We start from the raw sequence: 23924 nt of genomic DNA on the forward strand, positions 1-23924 counted from the left end.
AATGTAAGTAAAGTCACATTCACTCTTATTTAATATATTTGCTTTAGAATACTTATCCTGTCAGCCATTTGCGTCTGGTAACGGAAGTCATTTTTTTATTTACAGCTGTCATTTATTTCGTCGTCAAGGAAGGATAAGAATGATTGACACTCAACACAGGTCTAAATTTGTCAGCCACTAAAAAGGTTTACCTTGCATCTATGATAATATTATAAAAAGTCTATATGATGTTCTGATTAAGACCGTTTTCAAAAAGATTATTATTATATTTTAACAACAGTACGACAGGTCATTAAGTCTTCTATACGAGACCAGGTATGAAAGTACTTCGCGAATTATTTTCATTATCGTGTTTGTCTAATTGTGTTTCAGACGTATGAAACTGTATTTTGGTTCGAGAAGTGCCAAATTTAGATGAATATCTCGTAATTTGATGAAGCCTACGACACTTTGTTAGTAAAATTGGATTTTAGATTGAAAGACAAAATGCTTTCCAGGCGGGAAAATGTCTTCTTTTAGACGCCAACGCTTCCTCGAAGTTTTATAACATGCACCGCTAGATAAGAGATTGACTGATATCAACTCAGTGAAGCAATCAAATTTTAAGTTCATGCTTTTAAAAACACAATATTAGGCCGGAATTCGAGATTGTTCTCCTACCGGTTAATGCCGTGAAAATAATTGTGAAAAACAACTGCTTCATTTAAGGCTGGCAGGAATAATTGATAACGTTGAAATTTTTAGATATTCATATAGATGACGGCAGGAACGCTTTTGGAGGCAAAATGGATGATAATTTTCTGGTGTTTAATTTAACTTGTTCCATAAAAATTGTGAATAATACAAAATGAATGGCCATAAGTCTTTCAAAAAGTCGATTATAGAAGCTTAGTTCGTGAATAGGTAACAATAAACTAAACTCGTGTACAATCTACTTTTGACCAAAAAATTAACAAAGTGAGGGCTACGCCTCGTGGATCCACACTGACTACTTTGACTATGTGATGACGTAATCGTCAATAAGAGGACACACACATAAAAATCTGATGTCAATTTTTTTTTTACAATAACAAAAACGATAAAAACTTCTCATTTTTACTGATCAAAACAACTAACAGAAAGAGCTCGCGCTCGTTGTGTCATCTTTATCTGTCTAACCTCTTATTGATGATAAAAAATAGCCAATCAGCGCGCGAGAAATTTGTAAGTTATTGTAAAAAACGATTTTAAAATTTTTTGCTTATTAGATGACACTGAGCATATGCACTTTAAGTGGCGCGAAAAATAGTTATTTCAACGCGGCTGTTACATTGTTTGGCTTGTTTAATGTCATCCCTGTACAGTTTGGTTACTTTCAGTCTTACAACACCATTTGCCAAGAGTGTCGATTTAGTCGTTGCTGAATAAATACATTTTGTACGAATGTCATGAAGTTTGCATAATTCCTAAGAGCGACTATTTTAGAATTTACGTGGCACAATTCAGAAAATGAATTTTATTTATACTTTGTTTATCGAGTGATAGCCCGTGGTGTGAAACCCCCCCTCACCCTAAATATTTAGTGATCAGTTTAGCTGTAGGATATGCGCTTATCTTTGCACTAGAACTGAATGCATCTGAAAACATCATGTCGATTTATTTCACACTTAGGGCTGTTGATAAATAAAATACCAGCGATGTTTGTTTCACTTAAACCTCGGAAAGTCGCTCTTACACCTTATTTCTGTTTTCTTTATTTTCTAGGTGACGTTTTTAACGCAATGGATCATTGATGATTCTAAAAGTAAAGCAGCTGGTTTTGAGTGTATTTTTCATCACAGGATCAAGTCAATGAGGAAGAGTTTACAACACAAAGCTTCAGTGAAGGATGATTACCTGGCTACATATCATCATTATCTTGGTTTTTCATCTTAAAAATTGTATTACGTCGTCTGGCCATTGATTAGTTAGTACATTTTGATTATTTCGCCGGTCAATCTAATTAAATATTTAGTATTTTAAAATTGATTTTGAAATATTTGTGGTCGGAAAAGTCACAAAAACATATCGTGAATATCTAATATTTTTATCAAGGCGAATTATCATTCGAGAACGGCTTGACCGACGACAAACAAAAAACATGGAGTCGAATATTTCCATCCAAAGTCAATGTTCTGCAAATTTGGTTGGAGTTTCAAGCTTCGTTTTTATCATTCTGAATGGGATTTCCGGTTTTGCTTCAATTATCGGCAACTCTTTAGTTGTTTTGGTAATTTTTAAAACGAAGGTGCTTAGAACGACTTCAAATTTTTTCATCTCTTCTCTGGCTTTGGCAGACTTAATTGTTGGTTTGATTATCAATCCATTGTACATAGTCATAATATCGCACAATGTTTGGCTTGAGCAACATCCACTCATGAAAATGGAAAACTTTCTTTGGATTCACTCTTTGACGGCTACGACTTTCAGCCTTTGTTTGGTAAGTGTTGAAAGGTATGTTGCTATTTCTCGTCCTTTCCGGTACCCCAAAAATATGAACAAGAAAAGATGTTTTTTCGTTGTCTTAACTATGTGGTTTTTCTCGCTGTGTATGGGATCATTAAGTCTTGGCGTCCAGGAAAAAGATTTAGCTTTGCTGTGGGTTGTTTGTTCCTCGCTAGTGGTGTTCCCGCCATTAACAGTAATAGCTGTGTGTTATTATAAAATCTTTAAAATCGCTCGTCGACACGAAAAACGAATCGAAAAAGACACCATCCAAGAAACAGCTTTTCGTGTGAAGAATCAGAAAGCTACATGGACGATAGTGATTATCGTAGGCTTATTCGTAATCCTCTTCACCCCAAGCCTTGTGTTTTCATATATTACGCTTGCTCAACGAGATAAATGCCAAGAAATGAAAGTATATCGCCAGTGGATTTGGGCAATATTTGTAAACTTTAGTGGTTCAGCAATAAACCCTTGGATTTATGCTATACGCAATAAAGACTTCAAAAGGGTTCTAACTAGGATCTATGGCTTCAGAATTAATCATGAACCTCTGACATTAATTAGAATAAATTGGAAAGTTATATTTCATCTACGCAGTGGAAGTTATGCTGTCAATATCTCAAAAAGCACCTTAAGCGAGTGACGGGACGTTTTAGTCGTTCGATTCTATAAAGTCCCCAAAAAAAGAGTCACCAGATTGCTTGAATCATAACAAGTGTTACATAAAATAATTCATCGCTTTTACTTCATGATACTATTAAGCTTATCACTTTTGAAGTAGATCAAAAGCAAACTTGGATTGAAAAAATACGACTTACAAACGGCTTTGCAGTTCGAGCATTATCATTGGATAGTACACACACATATATAAATTACAATTGAACGATGCTAAGACAGAGTTTTTAATTATTGGTACGTCCGCGCAGTTGAATAAAGTCAGCTTAACAGAAATACGGATAGACTCCACAAAAGTATCCGCTGTAGACTCAGCTAGTAATCTGGGGGCCTGGTTTGATTCAAATATTAGAATGACCACCCACATAAATAAAATTTGTCAGTCAGTATACACTCAATAGAACAATCGTTGTCGGGTTCAGAAACATAGAACATAGAAGCAGAGACCGAAATGACACGTGAAATGACATAATTATATTAGAATTTATTCATTTGCGCCATCCATGCAGTCAGTTTAGAATGCCAAACGCGTATCAATAAGAGTGGATGATCTAATTAACGTACTTCCCATGTGCCATTTCGGTCTCAGCTTCTATGTTCTATGTTTCTGAACCCGACAACGATTCTTCAATTGAGTGTATACTAGCATCTACATAACCGATTAGGATAATTAGAAAGTACTTATCATATGAATATAGGAAGGCGATTCTACTAACGACCATAATATCGTGCGCAGACTACTGTAATTGCCTACTGCATGGCGTCCCTGCTGTCAATTTAACTAAGCTACAGCGCCTGCAGAATGCAGCCACTCGCTTTGTTTGCAATGTATCGAAATATAACCACATTAATCCAGCACTTATAAGGCTTCATTGGCTCCAAGCAAGATTTCGCATTGAATTTAAGATTGCTATGATTGTGTATAAATGTTTATATATTACTGCTCCACAGTATCTAAAAGATTTAATAAGTATCAGGAAACCCGCAAGATATAAATTACGATCAAATAAGGGCATGTTACTAATACATAATAATAGAAAAGCAAAGAATACTTTAGGTGACAGGGCTTTTGTCAATGTAGCCCCAAATCTTTTTGTGGCAATTTTTGGAAATATGAAATCTTGTGTCTCATCCTTCAAAAGAGACATTCGCCTAGGAAAATCTTGGTATCCTGAAAAAACTTTACAAGTAAATTCTTTACCATTATCTATTATGGACAAAATCGCAAAAAAATCGCAGCAAAAATTGCTAGTGTAAACGGGGCTTTATAGTAATTTTAAAAGTATGCTTAAAACTTATTTTTTTGAACTAGCGTTTTATGATTAGAACTAAGTATCGTTTATATTTTATTTAATTTCATACCTATTTAATTACTTTTATTTTTCCCACTTAATAATAACATATTTTTAATTCGTATTTTAATAGTTAGGAAATTATTATATTGCAAATAGATAGTGATATTGTATTTTGTAATGCGCACTCGATTATACATTGGCATGTTAGACTGCGCAATATTAAGTAAATAAATTACTATTAAATAAATTACTACACATGTCCTCGTTTCGTCGTGATTGCTCCAGTTCTAGCATGGAAGTCATTTGAGTGTCTTTTTAAATGAAAATTCCTTCTACGACGCTTTACAGAGATTAGATGTGTTGAGCTCTTTAAGTCAGTGTTTAGTAAACGATAAGGATTGTTTTATCAAGTTTATCAAAGATGTGCGATATTATGATAAGCCTCGTGTTTACAAAGAACGGGACGAGACGACCAGAAAATTGTGACGAATAGAGAAGAAAGAACAAACTTGTTGAATTCCAACCTCCATTCCGTTTTAGTTTAAGCCCTAAACCGACGAGAGCCCGGAGTCTTCATCTAGCTACGGTCAGCGGTTAGCCAACATTCAGCTGTAAGCATCAGAAGTAGCCGAGGCCTTGGAAAACCTCGTTCCCAGTAAAGCTTTTAGACCCGACAACACCCCTCGGGAAACTTTTCAAGGCCACAGCTAGGAAAATCGCTCCAAGTTATGTTGGCTACTCAACTTGTATCTATTCAACTTGTATCGTTCCGTCCCTGCTTACTGCTGGAAGCGAGCCAAAGTGAAGCCGGTCTAAATTTAAAAGGACTACTACATCAGAACTTTGGCTCTGTGTAGACTATATAGTCCCTGCTGATCAACTTATAGTTGGAAATAGCGGAATGACCCTGATACTGATACTGATACTAAATAAGACGATCCTTCACTCCCTTCCATAGCCTCCTAACGGCCCAAAGGGAAGGGCGTTACGCGCTTGGTGAGATCAAAATCACATGTTGAGAATAATGCATCACTGTACGAGAATAAAAAATTGCTATGCGAGAACTGAAATCATCATACGAGAATAAAAAATTATAACATAGGCAAGATATAACGCGTGCTCTGATTGGCTAATTTGCTATGTGAAAAAAATGGATATCCCATAGAGATATCCCATAGAAAATGTTTTTACGGTGAAGCGGCGAAAAATTCACCGTTGGTTCGCTAGCTGTAGCAAATAGCAAAGTGTTTCGTGACTTAAAACTAGAAATATGGCTTCTTTTCCATCTAACAAAGATTATGAGCTTCCTAATTTTGATTTTGAGTTTGAGCAAAACATTGAACCCCCAGTTAATAAACAACAAAAACCAGAAAAAAATTCACAAAGATTTGCTAACTTCAACGAAAACGAGTTGCAAGATATCCTCGCTGATAAGCAGTCAGTGCCAAGACCAAAAAAACCACAAACTGGTGTGTTTCCACGTTTAAAGGTAAGAAAAATTAATTAATAGCTTTTATGAGATAAAATGGCATGACCTTTTGACTTAGTTAAAAATATAGAAACTAGTTTTCATGAAAAATATTTTTCGCGAAAATGTCAACACAGACAATAAACACTAACGTGGCTTCCGTAAGCTGTGTTGTAGACAGCTATCACTCTCAACGAGGAAAATTATAAAATATTAAACAACAATCTTTTCGTATTTCTGCTTCATCTTTATTGCTAGCAAACTGTTTACATATTTTTAAAGCAGTGAATCGATCTATCGGCAAAAATCTCCTACTAATTCACTAAGTAATGAAATAAAACATCGTGTTTTCAATCGGTTTTGCACAACAGCTTGTTGAGTGCGGTTCGCACTGCAACTAAGAGAAACAAAAAATAATTGCTCGATAATAGGTAAGAAATACAAATTAATTGTTCTTAACCTTTTTCAAACCTTTATTCTTTTAGCATGGTGCAAAGAGAAGCACATTCAGACACCTCTTGAGAAGATGACGCTTGGTCAACTGGATGCAAATCTCCGCAGGTTTTATCCCGAAGCACGAAAGACAACCGGCGAGATGTACAGCAAGAAAACACTCCTGGGCTTTCGACATGCTATTGAGAGATATATGAATCAGCCTCCTTTAAACCGTGGTTTGAAGCTCTCAACTGACCCAAGGTTTAACCGTTCAAATGAGATGCTTGATGCCCAGCTAGTTCAAATGAAGCGAAAAAACAAGGAGGATACACAACATAAACTAGTCATAGAAAACCAAGATCTATTGAAGTTGAAAACTTCCAAGGCTCTCTCCCTTAATGATCCATGGAGTCTGTTAAGGAATGTCTGGTTCCATTTGATCTTGTTTTTCTGCCGGAGAGGAAGAGAAGGCCAGCGAGAGCTAAAGACATCAAGCTTGAAGTTTGAAGTTGTGCAAGCGGGCGATCCTACGCTACAATGGCGCACGACGAAGCGACCAAGAACCACCGGGCGGCATTAAATGATGTAAACTCCTCAGAGAAAAAAGCTCGAATGTATGAAACTGACTATCCAAACGAGGGCTACAAAGCTCTGCGCTTGTATCTGTCAAAGACCAATCCAAACTGCGAATCCCTCTTCCAGTATCCGAAGAGAAATTGGTCCCCAACAGACGACGTGTGGTACGAAAACAGGCCTGTGGCGTCAATAAGCTGGACGGAATGATGAAAGAGATTAGTAAAGAGGCCAAATTATCCCGCCCATACACTAACCATTCAGTTCGAACCACATCAATCACAGTGATGTCAAATGCAGGCATTCCTAATCGCCATATAATGGCCATATCTGGGCATCGAAAAGAGCAGAGTTTGGCACACTACAATACGAGGCCTTCGACCGAACAACTGCACCACTGTTCTGAAGTGCTGTCCCAAAGTCTCACTTCCTCAAGCCAAGCGATTGTCCCGGCTACTGTTCATCTGAACACAGCTGTTAAAAACAACAATGTGGTTGTAGAAGTTGCAAGACAAGATCCGGCGAGCCAGTTTGGCTCCATCTTTAGCAACTGCACAGTTCAAAACGTTCAACTGGTCATTCACGAGAAGTGATCGCTGATCTATCACAACGGGTGTAGACCATGAACATAACCTCTGTGATTCATCTTCTTTTAGACTCTCATTTCTCCGCGAAGGCTTTTATTGACTTTTTGATTATCGCGGTATTTTTCTTTTAGAAGAGGCGCTGTAAAACATACTTCGAGCATTTCTTGATAGTCAACGGTAAATGTAAATTTCCTTAGTGTGCGCGCGCACATTTAAGAGAGTTTTGACATGTGATCGTACGAATAAAACATTTTTCAGTGAATTAAAGTCGTTACCTATGTTATAAAAGCAATGGTCCATAATGAGCGTGCATATATCCAGTTCTGGAAGCACTCTAGCAGCTAGAGATCTCTTACGCTGCTCTCGTGCTTCCAGAACTGGATATATGCACGCTCATTATGGACCATTCCTTAATTACTATGCGAGAATTGAAATCACCATACGAGTTTGCGAAATCAACGTACAAGAATCAATAATTATCATACCAGAATCAGAAACAAAATCACTATGTGAGTTCAGGAAATCACTATACGAGAATATCGATTAGCAATCACAAAATATCGATTGCAAAGTCATCATTTAAAGCATGAAGCAAGATGGCGACTGCATTGACTTCTGAAGATTTGACAGAGTTTTTTTTCATCTTTAAGCGACATCGCTGATGGGATTCGTGTTTCATCTATTAATTTAAGATAGAGATGATGTTCAATTGGTGATCTGCGGAATTGAAAATTGTTCCTTTGTCAAAAAGTGCCGGAGGAAGACCAGCGTATGATATATATAAGATCAAAATGAAGAGCTGTGAGAGACAGGATTGAACTGGAGAAGTATCGCAATTCTTTCGTTACTCCCAAGACTTTTTACGCTTAAAATGTGTGAAATACGGTTCAACAAGACAGCTAAACAATCAGTCAATATCTCCAGTAAACCTTTCAAAGATGAATCAAATCCACTATCCTGGGAATTACATATTGGCTACAAGTACCCTTAAATGTTCCTCAGGTCGTCTTCCGCCGATCTCCAATTGAACATCATCTCTATCGTAAATTAATAGATGAAACACGAATCCCATCAGCGATGTCGCTTTAAAGATGAAAAAAAACTCTGTCAAATCTTACCGAGAAGTCAACGCAGTCGCCATCTTGCTTCATGCTCTAAATGATGACTTTTCAATCGATATTTTGTGATTGCTAATCGATATTCTCGTATAGTGATTTCCTGAACTCGCACAGTGATTTTGTTTCTGATTCTGGTATGATAATTATTGATTCTTGTACGTTGATTTCGCAAACTCGTATGGTGATTTCAATTCTCGCATAGTAATTATTTTATGAAATCATGAAATAACATGCAGTTAACAGTTAATTACTTATTGCTGGGATACCTGTGGTATACCAGCTATAAAATACCTTTGTTTTTTTTTTTTTTGCTTTTTTTGTTTTTTGTATTTTTCTCCTCGACAAAATGGCAAAGTTGCGCAATAGTTAACCAGGGGTCTTCAGGAACCTACCCAAGAGACTTTGCGGGTATCTGCTATAGAGTTCCCGTCTATAGTCCAATCATTTGTCGTGTACCAGATGTCAATCAGTGTCACTAGCTATGTTGTCAAGTGATTAAGAGAGGGCGGAGCTAGCAGATCACGTGGCACAGGTTTATGTCTACGCATGCTCTATTTCGTTGACCGCCGTAATTCAAGATAGCCGAACCAGAAATATTGATAAATGAATTTCGTAAAAAAGGATTTCAAGCCGAGAATTGATAGCGAGAATTTCGAAGCAATTTATTTGTAAGAATTTACAATGAACTTCATGGGCGAAAGCTTGTTTTGGTAAACTATTCATGGTTCATCTACTCGAACAGTATTTTCTGCACGAAGAAGCGAAGATCGATGAGGAGAACAGGGTTTCAAGAGTCGGAATTACGATAAGCGATAGTAAACAAATATTTCATTCAGTATGACTCGTTATTCTCTTGAACTTTACAATATAGTCTTATAACCTATATTTATGTGTTTATATTTTAATATATTTTAAGTTAAAACTGTTTTGGCTTCAACGTCTACTCACAAAAGAACATGAGGTACATAGCAATATTTATTTTTAGATTCTATTTGATTTAAGAAGCAAAATAAATAATTTTCTACGCACATTCCAGGGTTTGATCTTTGCCGTTCGAAGCGTATATGATCTCCTTTAATCTTTCTTCAAACAAAATGGCGATTCATTAAAAAATATCGATGAATCATAAAATCATGAAATGTAAAGCAATTATGAGAGAGGTTTTGAGCAAATATTTGCCCGTGTTTACGTTTTAAATGAGGCATTTTGATTTTAAAAGATAATAACAACTTTATTTCAAGAGGGTAAAACACATAACAGATACGCAAGGTACTGATAAACTAGTGGCCCTCAAAAAAAACAAAAAAAAAAAAAAAAAAAAAAAATTAATAGATGTAAATAAATAAATAGATAAAGTATAAATAAATAATAAAAGATAAGTAAATATATAAGAAATATAAGAATATAAAAATATCATTATTCAATAATGTAATAAAACTTAATTAATTGAATTAAAACGTAAATTCGTAATCTGATTATCAAGCTCGATCTTAAATAGAGTTCTTTTTAAGACTTTTCTTGACGAAGATTCCTTGATACTTTTATTTAATTTGTTCCACTCTTTCGCGCAGCGGACACTTATGGTGCGCCCTCCCTCTGTTTCTTTCTTGTATGTTGGACATCGGGCATTTATTTTATAGTAGCGTGTTGATCTCTTATGGACTTCAGAGTTCATTTCAAAGAGATCACTAATGTAAGGAGTACAGGTCCCGTTAATCTTATCGTACACAATGGCGCATCTGTTGATGTAAGATTCTTGGTAAAAAGGCAGCCATCTTAGCTCGTTGAACAAGTCAATAGAACGGGAAGATTTATCTACATTTCAAGATAATTCTTACCGCCCTTTTTTGGAGTTTCATAACCCTATTTATAGAGCTACTGTTACATGATGACCAAATGGTAGAGCAATACATGATAGCAGGTTTGATGACCGTGTTGTAATATGTTTCCTTCTGTGGTTTATTTAAGTAGGGACTGATGTGTCGAAAAAGTCCAATTTTCTTTGAAAGATTCTTCCATAGATTATCGACATGGTCTTCGAAAGTCAATTTAGAGTCAAGTGCAACACCAAGAACTTTATGGTTGTTTACTTGTTTGACATCACATTAATTATTGATGGCAATATTGAGGTCATTGTTATTGTTGGTGAGGCGTTTCGGTAGACGTTTTCCTGTTACCAGCATTGATTTGGTTTTAGTTTCGTTTATTATCATTTTATTTTGACTGCACCAAAAAAGAATATTGTCGACATCGTCTTGAGCGTTGCAGAGAGAGATGTAAGATTGTTCCATTTTTTACTTAACGACAACGTAACATCATCCGCGTATATATCAGCAATGGAGCCTTGGGCATGAAGTGGCAGGTCATTAATAAATTCAAGGAACAAAATCGGGTCCAAAATTGAGCCCTGTGGAACGCCATGTTGTATTGGTAATAGAGAGGATGTGCAATCGTTAACCTTTAAACGTTGATTTCTTCCTACGAGGTAAGACTTAAACCAAACTTATTATTACTTTTTCTTTAGATTCTTAGAGACTCTGATACATGTAAACCGTCCCAACCAGAGTCTGGTTTATCATTACTCCGAGACGTCACGAAATACTTTATCAGTATTTTTGGAAGCTCAACCAACTAAATCCTCCTTGCGTATTGAAACCAGGTCCTCCAGGTCCTTCAGGTATCCCAGCTTACCCTGCCAGCAGGGTCTTGTTTTAGGTCTTAGTTAACTACTAACCTCATTGGCACCCTCTTACAGACTTTTTATGGAAATTATTCGATTGGTGCTTATATTTGAAGTACTCGATATATTCTCCATATCCCAGGCATTCACACTATTAGATCTGCGTTGAGTTCAAAATTATCTCGACTTCACTGTGTTCACCCCTACCCTATCCCTTGGTAGGCGCGAAGGTAAATAGATGTTGATAAAAATGGAAAAACCAAGACCCCGTCCACACGTATACGTTTTCATTCGTAAACACATGACTTTGTAAACGAATGCTGTCCAGTCCACAAGTAAATGGTCCATCGTTCATGAATCGTTTCAGCTGTCCACACGATTATATAACTAGTGTAATATTCTACCCCGGGCATTGTTATTCATGAGATGGTAATGAGGAATGGGGAATGACGATGGCCTGGGACACGGCTAGGCCAGGGCAAATGCTTGTGGGATCCAATTCAAACCCGGTCTCCCTATGGGAGGGCGGGTGGGGCGCAGTCAATGTTATAGCAAGCGGCTGCCTCGAGTAGAGTGACACTAGGACCATGTGAGTCCCTTTTGTTATCTCATTTGCATAAGGGAATGGGAATCAGGGAATCATTTTACATATGCAAATTAAGTTTGCATAGTGTAGTATTCTTCCCCAGGCATTGCTATTCATGAGATGGTGATGACGAATGGGGAATTGCTCCGGCCTTTCCTACGCCTTAACCATTCCATGTACAAATAACCACCATTAGAATGACAACTCGAATCCTTTACTACGCCTTTATTACAAAGCAAGTACGATTTAGTACTCTTCTAAAGTATTAAGCCTTCTTTCCCAATCCTTACTTAAATAATAACTTAGTATATATCATCTAACAAATTTCAATATAGTTTATCATCACTCACAGAATTTGTCTGCTTGATATAGTTTCACATAGGCTTATGCTCCACCCTGCCCTTAAACCTATGCATGAATAGAGAAGTTCCTCCCAGATCTGAACATTCTAATGAATGCCTCCGACTAAGAAGGCCTGAGTATCTCTAAGCTTAAGATATGTAGATCAGGGATCCTCGCCCATTGAAGTAACTTCCCTCCAGCAAGATGAGGATTTTTTGTCCCCCCTGAACGGGAACTCCATCGATATCCACCCATGACCGCTGAGATTGAGTTTTTCTTGGCCTGATTGCCAAAGCCTTTCTTCGGAACTTCTCCCACCTTGTCAAATTCCAATGCTGGGAGTTCAAACTTCCTTTCGCATCCTTATTGCATGAAGAAGCAATACCAGTGCAGAGAAAGAATCAGACTCAGGCTGGACAGGAGTTCAGATAGAAAATATCAGGCAAGAAAAAACAGAACCAAAAGATGTGAGGAGATACCGATAGGTTCCCGATCAGGAGAGAGCAACTTCGATACGCCTACCAATAGGTTGATCTATCTCACAATTGATATCTTAAAACAACTTCTTCTTGACTTCTTCTTCTTCAACGCCCAATCGACAAGTCGTCTGTAGCACGTGGTGTTTCGCAATATGAGAGTTCTTCGTTTGCTGCAAGTACAATCTCATGTAGCCGCAGCCAATGAGTGTTGTAGGCTCAGCCGGAGTAATATATCGTATTTACTCGAATAGACGCCGCTGGCGTTTATTTAATTTCTCGTGTTCCAGCTGCGGCGTTTCTTCGAGGCGGCTTTTATTCAAAAATCACTTTATTCAACAAGATTTCGTTCTAAAAGCAAAGTTAAGGACATACGATAACCTTTTTAACAGGTAACAGTAACAAATCCAATACAGTAAAAATGTCATTCATAGTCTTACTTTGTTTTTTGTACAGTAACTTCGAGCTTAAAAATGTTGTTCTAAATGAAAATAAATTTCCATTGCTGGTTTAAATTCGAAATATACTTTTTCTTTATTATTTATCATAAATTATTATTTCCTCAAATCAATTGCCAAACCGTAGATGCGGCATCTATTCGGGGGCGGCGTCTATTCGAGTAAATACGGTAATGTAAAAACGATCCATGAAATGTTTGCAGACTGTTTATGCATGATTCAATCATAGACCAACAGACTTCTGAGCTTATATAGTATATATCTTTTTGGAGTACTGTTTATTACAATAAAGGTTGTTTTATATGATTGCAAGGTAGGTGCTCTATTTCATGATGTAACGGCTTTTTTTCGATTATGGGGGATCGCTAAAAAAGCTATAAAACAGAGTAGTCCAAAAGGATTAAAGTATAAAGATGTAGCATTAATAAAATATTCAGTGCATTTGATAGATTTGATACCTAATGGACTTCTCTTTTTGGATTGATTCAAAAAAAACTATGTTTGTTTTGATGTTTTTATTGGACCCTCGACTTTTTACCCTCGACCCTCCACTTTTTACCCTCGACCATCGACTCTCGACTTCTACCTACACTCCACAATGTTGTGTTATGAGCAATACACGTGAATGTTGAAGCTAATTCCCCAGCAGACTAAAAACACAGTAATTGGTAAATCAAAACCATTAATCATGGTTTTAATGCGAACCAGTCAATCCCATCAATAGTTAATAATTTCCCATTAATGGTAAAACATGTGAAGAAATCACAGCATTGGGAAATTGAAAACACAATGTTGTGTTATGAGCAATACACGTGAATGTTTCTGAAGCTAATTCGCAAGCAGACTATATATATTTTTTCTTTTGGACGTCTGCGGGCAATATTCCAACGTTTAGCCTTTTTTTCATGCTTTCATTGATGAAAGATATTGGCTAACTTGTATGAAAGAGCGAAAAAAATGGAAGGGTCACAGTGCCTGTTCTGGAGATAATTCGCATGATAATTAGCACTAATTTCTATATAAACTATTGGAGACTGCACAAATTGGACTACGTAAATAGAGAAGTAGATGAATATATATGTAAAAAGAAAATTGGGGGTCACCGTTCGTTTTGAAGAGATATGAGAGTTTGAAGAAATGAAAATGGTTTCAGCTTACTAGCCATTTTCTTTTTATCCCAAAAACCATCAGTGGTGTACTTGTTCTTTTCCATCAATGGTTATCATAGTAATAATTATACAAAGTACCACTCCTAAAACCATTTATGTACTTTTATGAAAAAACAATTATGAGGAGTTGGAGAAACATGCATTTATTATAAGTTAAACACATCATGTTTTCAGCTTTCTAACCATTAATGTTTTTTATCATAATTCCATAAATGGGAAGTGTTCCTTGGAATTACTATAATTACCATTCTAAAAGCCATTATGTTTTTTAGAATTTTTTTTCCTGTGATGGAGTGCGTGCCGTTTACCAGTGATCAAAGTGGGCATCAACTTGTGACTTGCAGTGGGATAAACATATTGAGGCGCTCGACTTGATAAAGAGCATTTGCCGGGACATTACTGATACCACAACTAGAAACTTTTATACATTTTGTACACTAGTAAGAACTTGTCTTGAATATTGTTTTTGTTTATGGTCTCCTTACACCGCAAAGCAGCTGGCATTAAAATGTCTAACGACGACCCACTAAATTCTTCTTATTTTTTCCGCCAAGTGAAGTTTCGTATCTAGACTACAGACCCTTGTTATACAGCTATAGATTTTGCGGATATAACGAACACTTTCATTGTTTGATAGATGACAACGTGGCACTTGCTAAATCTAAATGTATCCCGACCGGGAAATAAGTAACTTATGTCCGGGTCGGGAAACAAGTTGCAAGTGACAATAATGGTGAAAATAAACAAGTGCACATGATCAAAACGTGAAAAAAGGTGGTAGCGTGATATTTTGCATGATCTTTTAAATAATTATTTAGCAATAAAATATAAAACATCGATGGAAACTATCTTAGTAAAAGGATAAAAACCCTCATTTCTTTATACTCACACCTACCTTTTCGGGAAACTATCGTAGTAAAAGCATAAAAACCCTCATTTCTATATACTCACACCTACCTTTTCGGCCATATTGCTTGATTTCAATACAAAGTGAATACGAAATGACACGTGGTTTGAGTGACCATAAGTCTGAGGCCCCGTCCACACTATGCCGGATAAATTTGAATCCGCAATTTTCACACCGAAACCGAAAAAAAGTTTCCCGTCCACACATGAAAACGGATAAAATGTTTCGCCTCCACACTAGTCCGATTAATTTTTTCAATGATATTTCTCACTTTTATCTTTAGTTTTTTATTTCTTATTTATTTTCAATCCCCCCCGAAAGTTGGCTCGGTTGAAACCGGACCAACTGTACCGGTGGCTACGGCCCTCTACCAAAATTCTCAAGTGGGAGAGTGTCGGCCGAGTCCCGCGACCATAACCGGATTTTAGCAAACGTCATAAAACTAACAGGCGAACGCAAACGTTTCCGCACGAAATTTTCGGGCAAAGAAATCTACGAAAAATAGCCAAAGGAGTTTTAAAGACATGAATTCTATATCTTAGGTATCGGTTTTCTTTATTGTGTTAGCAAGATGACGACCTTATATTACATACAAGGAATACCACTAGGAAAATCATAAAGTAAACAAAATCTTTTCTATTGCCTTTTTTATGGTTTTTGTTTTCACTCTTTCGTATCATGGAGGACAGCAATATTGAACTCGAATAAAAGAAATTAAAGTCGATCCCCTCCCTCCGATTTTATTTTCACTTTCTCGTTTTATCTAAATTGAACTCCCTGTGGGCCTAAGCAGAAAGATTGACTTATCAAGAGAAAGATTATTCAGTTTAAAAGTGCTGGGATTGGTTAATAGTCTTATTGGTCGTTAAGTTTTTTTGTTTTTGTTTTGTTTTTTGTTTTTGTTTTTGTTTTTGCGAGAATTGATCTTCATCTTTTCATCTTGCTCATAATCCGTTATGGTTTATATTTGAAAACTAAAGTTATCACGAACTAAAATCGTACTCTGAGCATCGGTCAAAATGAACTCAGGATAGAGGGAGGCAGAAGGCAAAGCAAAGAATAAATATAAGGCAGATTTTTTTCAATCGGCCAGGATGGCATTCGTAACACTACAGTTTCTGATCAACGTAATCTGAATTAGCTTTGCTTTTTCATTATTCATTCGCCGACTGTACAGTTGAGCAATAAAACCTAATCTTAGATTTGAAGACTCTCTTCATCTTGTCAAATTTATACTTTGAGCAGTTTGTTGAACTCTTCACAAAAAAAATGCTATGTACACCAACTCATCCTCGCTTTCAAATCATAATTTCTATCTTGTCGAAAGTAGTCAATGATTAAAATATTCGCTGTGGAAATTAAATCTTGAAAGATCAGTTGTTCAATTGTTGTTCGTAACGAAGATGCTGTACATCTTATTGTACAAACTCAAAATGTTTCTAAAACGTTTCTTCACACACATGCAGGGTTTATACGCCCTAAACATCGCATGTGATATTCAACTGAGTAGAATATACGTCAAATCTTGATTGGCAGCACCTGTGCACGCTACAAACCCGAAAAACTGAATTAAAAAACATACTCACGCTGTTTACTTTTATTAGCCAACTCGATGAAACTTCCTGCTTTTTTATTTGTTTTTTGATAATTGAGTCATCCTCTAAAATAAACTGTTGTTCTGAAGCTTAAATCATATTGTTTGATGTCACATTTAGAACAGCAGATCCAAGAGAACACTAATAGTCGATGTTTTTACAATATTTACAAAAGCATGGTCAAAAAAGCGCGAGAACATCTTGGTTAGGCAAATCGGTAAGCCATTTTGAGTAGCCTAAAAAATAGCGCGCAATTGCTGACATTCAGTGGTTGTATATAGTAATTGTGATTAATTATAATATTGATATGGGCAACTCTGAAGTAGACTGCTGATTTAGACAGCAGCTCTTGAAATCACAGTTGATTTTAAGTACAAAGTGCATTATATAAACGGCCAGCGAAATTTGAAATTCAGATTTCAATTCTGTCTCAAGCTGCAGGACGACCCCAAAAAGGCCGTTTTAAACCTGTTTTTTTATTGTATAGTTATTTTTCTTATTTTAGTTATTTGAAGTTTGGTGTAATCAGTTCATTTATTGGGGGGGTTTCTTTCAGTTTTATTACATGACAATATTACGTTGTTTGGTTTTAATAATATGTTGCACAACAACTATTCTTCTTATTGTAGATCAGCTGCTAAACCCATGATTTATTCTATATATGCTATTTAAACAAGCTCACTGAACGCCAAGAGGCGAGTGTAGCAATAATATAGACTGGCAAGGAACTGGTTGGAAAATGGAACTGACTGAAACGAAAAACACCACTGATCATCCTCATGAATGCAGTTGGGTTCCACCTCATGATGAAATCATTCTTTACGTCTTTCTCAACATTTTATTCTCCTGTCTGGCAGTGTGCAGTAACTTTGTTTTTATGTTTGCAGTTTTCAAGACACCAAATCTCCAGACTGTTTCCAACTTTTTTCTATGTTCGTTAGCTTTAGCTGATTTTTCAGCAGGCCTTTTTGTCAATTCACTCTACAGTTGTATCGTCCTTTTTGGAGTTTCTCCCAGTGGCCTCTGGCTTTCGAAAGTCGAGAAGTTCGTCTGGATTCAGACGCTTGTTTGTAATACTTTCAGCTTGGCTTTGGTGAGCATAGACAGGTACATTGCCGTGCTCTACCCTTTGAAATACTACACTATCATCAACGAACGAAGATGTTTTTTTAGTATCATGTCTGTCTGGGTATTATCGATTGTATTGGCTCTTCCGGCACCATTTATCAGCGAAAAAGGTGTAGCCGTCCTATGGTCAATTGGTGGAGTCATCTCCGTTGTCTTTCCATTCATTATCATTAGTTATTGTTACTTTCACATATTCGGAGCTGTCAGACGACAGGCAACGAGAGTTGAGCCACCTCCAGATTCTGTAGTTTCCCAGAGTGGACAAATTCGCTCAGTTACAAGTGCCCAACGCCAGCAGAAAGCTGCTGTCACAACTTCAATAATCGTAGTTTTCTTCATCGTGCTTTTCTCTCCCAACATTGTGTTTGCATTTCTTTATGCATTGGCAGAGGAAGGATGCGACCAAGCAGCAGTGCTTCGATCATGGCTCTGGGGGGTGTTGGTTGCCTACAGTGGATCCTTCATCAATCCTTGGATTTATGGACTTCGATCAAAGGAATTCAGAAACGCTTTTAACCAAATGTTTAGGTGCAGGAACTGATGACATAAACTAAAATACGCGAAGATACTTTATTTATTCCAGTTCAGAATATTTGTCTGTCAATATGATATTGAACTTAAATAAAAGTTTTGAAGACTCTGTCAAAATATCATTTTAAATGTGTCTTATCTTAGGTATTTGAGCTGGTTTGTAAATATTTCAGTGCCCTACTACAACATTTGAGAAGCCTAAGAGAAATCTAATCGAGAAATAATCATCGCACTTTACTGCGGTTTTCGAATTCTGCGAACCCGGTAGTTTCGAGCTGCACGCTAAAGTTTGGTTTTTCGCTGCCGTCAATCAAAATTAATCAGTCGGTACCTTTTAGGTTCTTGACTGAAATGTCTGAGTTGGCAGAATATCGAAAACCGCAATAATTTCCAATCAAAGAATCAACTTTCTGAGGAGGCTATAAAGACTCTACTTGAGAACAAAACACCAAGGACCACACACATATCAAACAATGAGTGTCAAAGCTCTCTTTCCCGGTCTTAAAAAAAGGGACTGGGGAGAAGTTGACCAGGTCGAACCAGCGCGTGGTGGAACACACACCGCGGGCGCTGTTCGACCGGGCATGCGCATATTGATGCATTGCGTCACAACGAGCCACGTATGCGTTTTCGAGCGTTTTAATTAGTAGTGTGGACAGTCGAAAACGATACGAAAACACTAGAGTGGCGCAAATCATGCGTTTTCGACAAGACAAAAACGGAGCCTTTCGAAAACGTATGCATTAGTGTGGAAGGGGTCTAATGCTCTGTTACACGTTAAAACATTTAAGGTGGCTGGACCCCCTCACGCTTGACCGCTACCTTCCACTTTTGGAACGCTGGTGCATAAACGTGTTTTATCCGATTGCAAATCGCTTTTGCACATAAGTCACATAAAGATTGAATTAATGTTTGATGCAGTTTTTAATGAGATCGGACGTCATAACACGTGATTATGATGAAATATTTGTTTTCGTTTAGAAAATAATTTTAGCCTTGCAGAGCGTTCAACACTAAAATGCTTCGTACCACATAATTATATACTAGATGCCTCCATTTGTAGGGTCGAATTTTGTGTAATATTAGTTTAAGTTCTAATTCGTATCCTGACGTAGTTTTGAGAGAAATGATCAGCGAATTTTAGAATAATGGAAGATCTAGTAAGATTGACTAGAAAACTGCGATGAAAAGTGCGCATCAAATGTTTCCCCCGTCTTCTGCATTATACGTTTTCACAAAATCGCATAAGTCGATTACCTTCAAGATGTAAAACTAAATGAGCAATGACTTTTGTGAATATTATAGCTCTGAAATATTAATTTCGGCAGTATGAAATCCATTGTTTAGTTTTGAAGTAGATTATGCACTATATTTAAATAATCTCAAATATCCCATAATAAGCAAGATAGATTTGTTCAAAAATCCCTACAAATGGAGGCATCTAGTATATAATTATGTGGTACGAAGCATTTTAGTGTTGAACGCTCTGCAAGGCTAAAATTAAAATCTAAATCTTTAATGTCTAAAATCTTTATGTGACTTATGTGCAAAAGCGATTTGCAATCGGATAAAACACGTTTATGCACCTGCGTTCCAAAAGTGGAAGGTAGAGGTCAAGCGTGAGGGGGTCCAGCCACCTTAACGGCTTGAATTGCAATACAAGTTTAACGGTGGTGTTACACGGCACAATTTCGCCCTGAAACGTGTTCGCGACACCAGGTTCGGTTGCACGAGTAGAAAACAGTTCTACTTTTCATAAAACTTCATCGCAACGAAAGTTGAAAGTTTCACAGTGTAAATTGAGCAATATCACACCCAATGAAACTTGTCTAGTATGACAATCCATGAAACTTGTCTACCATGTCAAGACATTGAGATGCAAATCAGGCGAAGATGAACAAAAAATAAAAGTGACACACGCGACAACTGCATTTGAAGGTCTTCCTGTAGGTGCTACGAGTCATGTAACCTGACAGAAGCTAGCTATTATATATTCTAGATTTTTTCACAAGATTTACCCTCTTCTTATCTTTAATCTTTATTTCAAATCTGTGTTAGTTTTAGTTGCCTTTGATTTAGAATTGATTTGTCATTGAGCTAAGATGTCATTCAGTCAATTTTTGCCGATCTCAATTTTTATATTTGTTATCAGATATTCCAGATGATATACACGGTCCTGCAAATATTTGAGTAAAATATGGGATCCAATGAAAGTCAGGATCATGAAGATGTTCATGTAGATTTTAAACGATATTACATGCGAGGAAATATCAGGAAATTTCAATTTTGTAAAACTGAAGAGACTACCAAAGGTCTTATCTGAGGTTATCTCAGCTAGCTTGCTCGAAGAGCAGCTCAGTTCCGGCCGATGTCACTTTGATATCAAGCGGGGAGTATATAACACCATCGCCAACGCACATATTATTTTAGAAGTAATGCAGATAGATCTGTTCTTATTAAAGGACTTATAAAATGTGAAGTGCCTACAATATAGTCAATGATATTCAATTATATAGTTATATTATTCCGTAATTATTTTCGAATTTGGCTATGATTGCGACTCCGGTTTTTCTTATATTTCTTTTGTTGGTTTGTTTATTTTTCCGTTCCATTCTTTATTGTACGTTTTTATAATTATTTTTATTGCTCATATTTTTTCTTTTTGTTCTTTGAGTCAATTATTCTTCCAGAGACAATTAGCTATACACCGATCAAAGGAGCAGGAGTTGTAACTTAAAAGGGGCACACAACTCAAAACTGAGGTCTTTGCTTATATTCGCTTTAAGATGAAATAAAAATGACATTGTTTTCCTTGATTTTGCGGAAGGCCAAAGATGCTATCGACGACTACAAATACATGGTGAAAGGTGACTGGTCAAACACAGGTGAAGCCCGTCGGCTGACCGTTGTGTAAAGTTGTCATTTTAAACATTGACTTTGAATATGTTCAAACGGTATCATTTTGAAAGCCAAGCATTACTGACTCTTTTAGACCGTGTTTGTGAGATGCAATTCGACAATTCGAGTTCATTTTGGGTAAATAGTGTGCTTCTTCATTGACATCCAGCTTGAAACTCACGTTACTTAAACCAATAGAACTTTGAGATTGTTCTTTTGGGAGCACAACACATCTTCTTAGTTACATTCTTAGCATTCTTCACTTAAATTAGGAATTTTCAAACTTAATCGAGGTTCTGCCATCCTAAAAATCTTATTTTGTTTTTCATTGAAATCCCTGATGTTGAATGTAACAGAGTTTTCCTTGGCCGGTAAAACAGACCTCTTGAATCGACAAATCTTAACGAAGCCATTTCGATAGTTGGAGCTTTGAAAGGCGTACAAAACCGGGTTTAAGAACGATGAAAATGTTACTAAAAACTCGACTGTTTTAAGCAAAATTGTGTACGAGTTTTGATTTTCTATCAGTGTTTTTCGTTTTGATAGAGTAAGGAATGACATAAATATTCCATATGGAAGATAGCAGGTGTAAAATGCCATCGTTACGGAGAGAAGTAACTTGGCTAGCTTTCTTTTTGACTTGTCGTCCTCTTGTCCCTGTGCTTGCCCCATAATTGTCTTCTCGAAGAAAATACCTTTAATAATCTGGAAATAGCAAAACCCTAAGATCAGGAGTGGAAAGCCTCCAAGGAAAAATACAGTACAAAGAACATGTGCTCGAAAGTCCGTGATGGATTCTAAACTGTACGGGCAGATGCACCGACCATACTTAGCGTCAAAGCGATTCGCTACAAAATCTGGAAGGTTAATAAGAAGAGCGATCGACCAAATCCCAGCAATGACATATCTTACGTTTTCAAACTGTATTTTTAGTTTTCCTGCTGTTAAAGGCTTGACAAGAGCGTGGTATCTTTCTACAGCGATGGTAGACAAAGTCAGTACGGAAGCACCAATGGCTACACCAATTATTCCATTGCCAGTGAAAAGCTTACATAGGTAGTCACCCAATGTTCCTCTTGGATGAGAAGAGTAAAACGCGAAACTGTACGTCCTGGGATTCCATAAAAGAGTTATAATATCCGCAACTGCCAGGTTAACGAGGAGATAGTTGGTAGTGCTGTGCATCGACGAGGTCCTTTTTACTACAGCGAGTACCAAACAGTTCCCAACAACACCAACACAGACAATGAAAGCGTACAGCGAACCAAATAGAATATCTAAAGTTTGTATATCAAAACGTCTAAAATCAACGAGCTTCTCTTGCGATGAAGACGCGTTGAAACTTGAGTTTTGAACGCTTTGCTCCGCTAAATCCATTGGAAATAAACGGCTATATAATCGTTTTCAGTTTTTCGAACCTTGATTTATGAGATGTAATGGTTTTGTCCTTGATCTGTGTCATAAAACAAGTCACTGACTTAGACTACTAAAGGCGCAGTATTTTGTCTGTTCCAAGTTCATAATGAACTACGCGAGGGCGGCATATCGCTTACCCAGTGAATATCCTTCAAATCAGAAAACGCTAGTTATGATTAGCAAAACATGAGTTTGTTTGCCTTATGTGGACACCTCTTGCGTGTACAATAAACCATTTGCATTTTTAATCAATTGATAAAAATTTCAAACTTTGACTCTGGAAGACATCCTATCTAAATCTTCGCTTGAACTTTATTATCTTTTTATTTTTTCTTTCCATATTTTTGTATGCCATTTTCTTTCATTTAGTATTTTATTTTATTTCATTAGCAATTCTTTTGCATTTGATTTACTATAGTGTTTTCTGTAGCGGATTGTTATAGCGGAAGAAAGGCTATAATCCTACCGAAATAAGGGTATGTGAACGAACTGACACTTAACATAAATAGTTACAAAACGCAGCGCTAATTAGGAAAACTGGTTTCAAACATCACTCAAAGCCACACCGCTAAGGGTTTTATTCGGTTCAATCGGTCATACAAATCAAGCAAATGAACTTACGACTGAGAATTCTTTAAAAGATTGAGCCTCCGGATCCACTGATATATGTTTATCGAGTTTATTAAAAAACTGACGTTCACTAGAAAATGAATGTAAAAACGGATTAAAAATATTATTGCTGTGGTTATTGAATTATTTCTCGATAATTGTATTTACGCATGAACAAGTGTGTTTGTACTCGTATAGAAGTCGCCGTGACAACAAAGTAAGAAGCCAATCACTAAGCACAGATGATTGATGCTTACGTAAATATATGACAATATGACAAACAAATGATGTTATCATCGTGGTTAATATTGGTTTAAAAAACGTTATGAATTTTTAAGTCATTTTGCAGTAATCATTTGTTTAATGAAAAAAAAAAACAAAAAACAAAAAAACATTGGAACATAAAAAATGTGTTTCGTACCTTTTTACGGTAGCAGTAGACTGATATAACACCGCCATGGTTCAGGCACGCATTGATAATCATTCGATATGGATAGAACAGGCTGAGTGCT

At 36.7% G+C, this 23924-nt stretch overlaps 3 protein-coding genes and 1 pseudogene across 3 annotated transcripts; 3 read left to right on the top strand and 1 right to left on the bottom strand.

Annotated features, from left to right (window-relative positions):
• Positions 1-218: 218 nt before the first annotated feature.
• On the top strand, positions 219-4449 carry LOC116297152 (histamine H2 receptor-like). The gene is made up of 2 exons (XM_031705322.2): positions 219-315; positions 1744-4449. The coding sequence occupies exon 2, from the start codon at positions 2120-2122 to the stop codon at positions 3107-3109; it is 990 nt and encodes a 329-aa protein (XP_031561182.1). The 5' UTR covers positions 219-315; positions 1744-2119; the 3' UTR covers positions 3110-4449.
• A 1104-nt stretch (positions 4450-5553) lies between these two features.
• LOC116297363 (uncharacterized) lies at positions 5554-7766 on the top strand (annotated as a pseudogene).
• Positions 7767-16329: 8563 nt separating this feature from the next.
• On the top strand, positions 16330-18550 carry LOC116297332 (5-hydroxytryptamine receptor 2A-like). The gene is made up of 3 exons (XM_089029162.1): positions 16330-16362; positions 16951-17047; positions 17718-18550. The coding sequence occupies exons 1-3, from the start codon at positions 16330-16332 to the stop codon at positions 18497-18499; spliced, it is 912 nt and encodes a 303-aa protein (XP_088885288.1). The 3' UTR covers positions 18500-18550.
• Positions 18551-21636: 3086 nt separating this feature from the next.
• LOC116297353 (C-X-C chemokine receptor type 2-like) lies at positions 21637-22764 on the bottom strand. The gene has a single exon (XM_031705572.1). The coding sequence runs from the start codon at positions 22762-22764 to the stop codon at positions 21637-21639; it is 1128 nt and encodes a 375-aa protein (XP_031561432.1).
• Between the last annotated feature and the right edge of the window lie 1160 nt (positions 22765-23924).

This window comes from Actinia tenebrosa, unplaced genomic scaffold (assembly GCF_029948245.1).
Source record: "Actinia tenebrosa isolate PJP-AT-01 unplaced genomic scaffold, QUT_ActTen_1.0 PGA_scaffold13__45_contigs__length_12533684, whole genome shotgun sequence".
Lineage (NCBI taxonomy): Eukaryota > Metazoa > Cnidaria > Anthozoa > Actiniaria > Actiniidae > Actinia > Actinia tenebrosa.

What these genes read in the sequence shown, in the direction of transcription:
- LOC116297152 (XM_031705322.2), top strand. Translation starts at nt 2,120, where the DNA reads ATGGAGTCGAATATTTCCATCCAAAGTCAATGTTCTGCAAATTTGGTT.
- LOC116297353 (XM_031705572.1), bottom strand. Translation starts at nt 22,764, where the DNA reads ATGGATTTAGCGGAGCAAAGCGTTCAAAACTCAAGTTTCAACGCGTCT.
- LOC116297332 (XM_089029162.1), top strand. Translation starts at nt 16,330, where the DNA reads ATGGCATTCGTAACACTACAGTTTCTGATCAAC. An exon ending in CACTACAGTTTCTGATCAAC is followed by an intron (nt 16,363 to 16,950) that starts GTAATCTGAATT and finishes TGTCACATTTAG; the next exon opens with AACAGCAGATCCAAGAGAAC. An exon ending in CATCTTGGTTAGGCAAATCG is followed by an intron (nt 17,048 to 17,717) that starts GTAAGCCATTTT and finishes TTATGTTTGCAG; the next exon opens with TTTTCAAGACACCAAATCTC.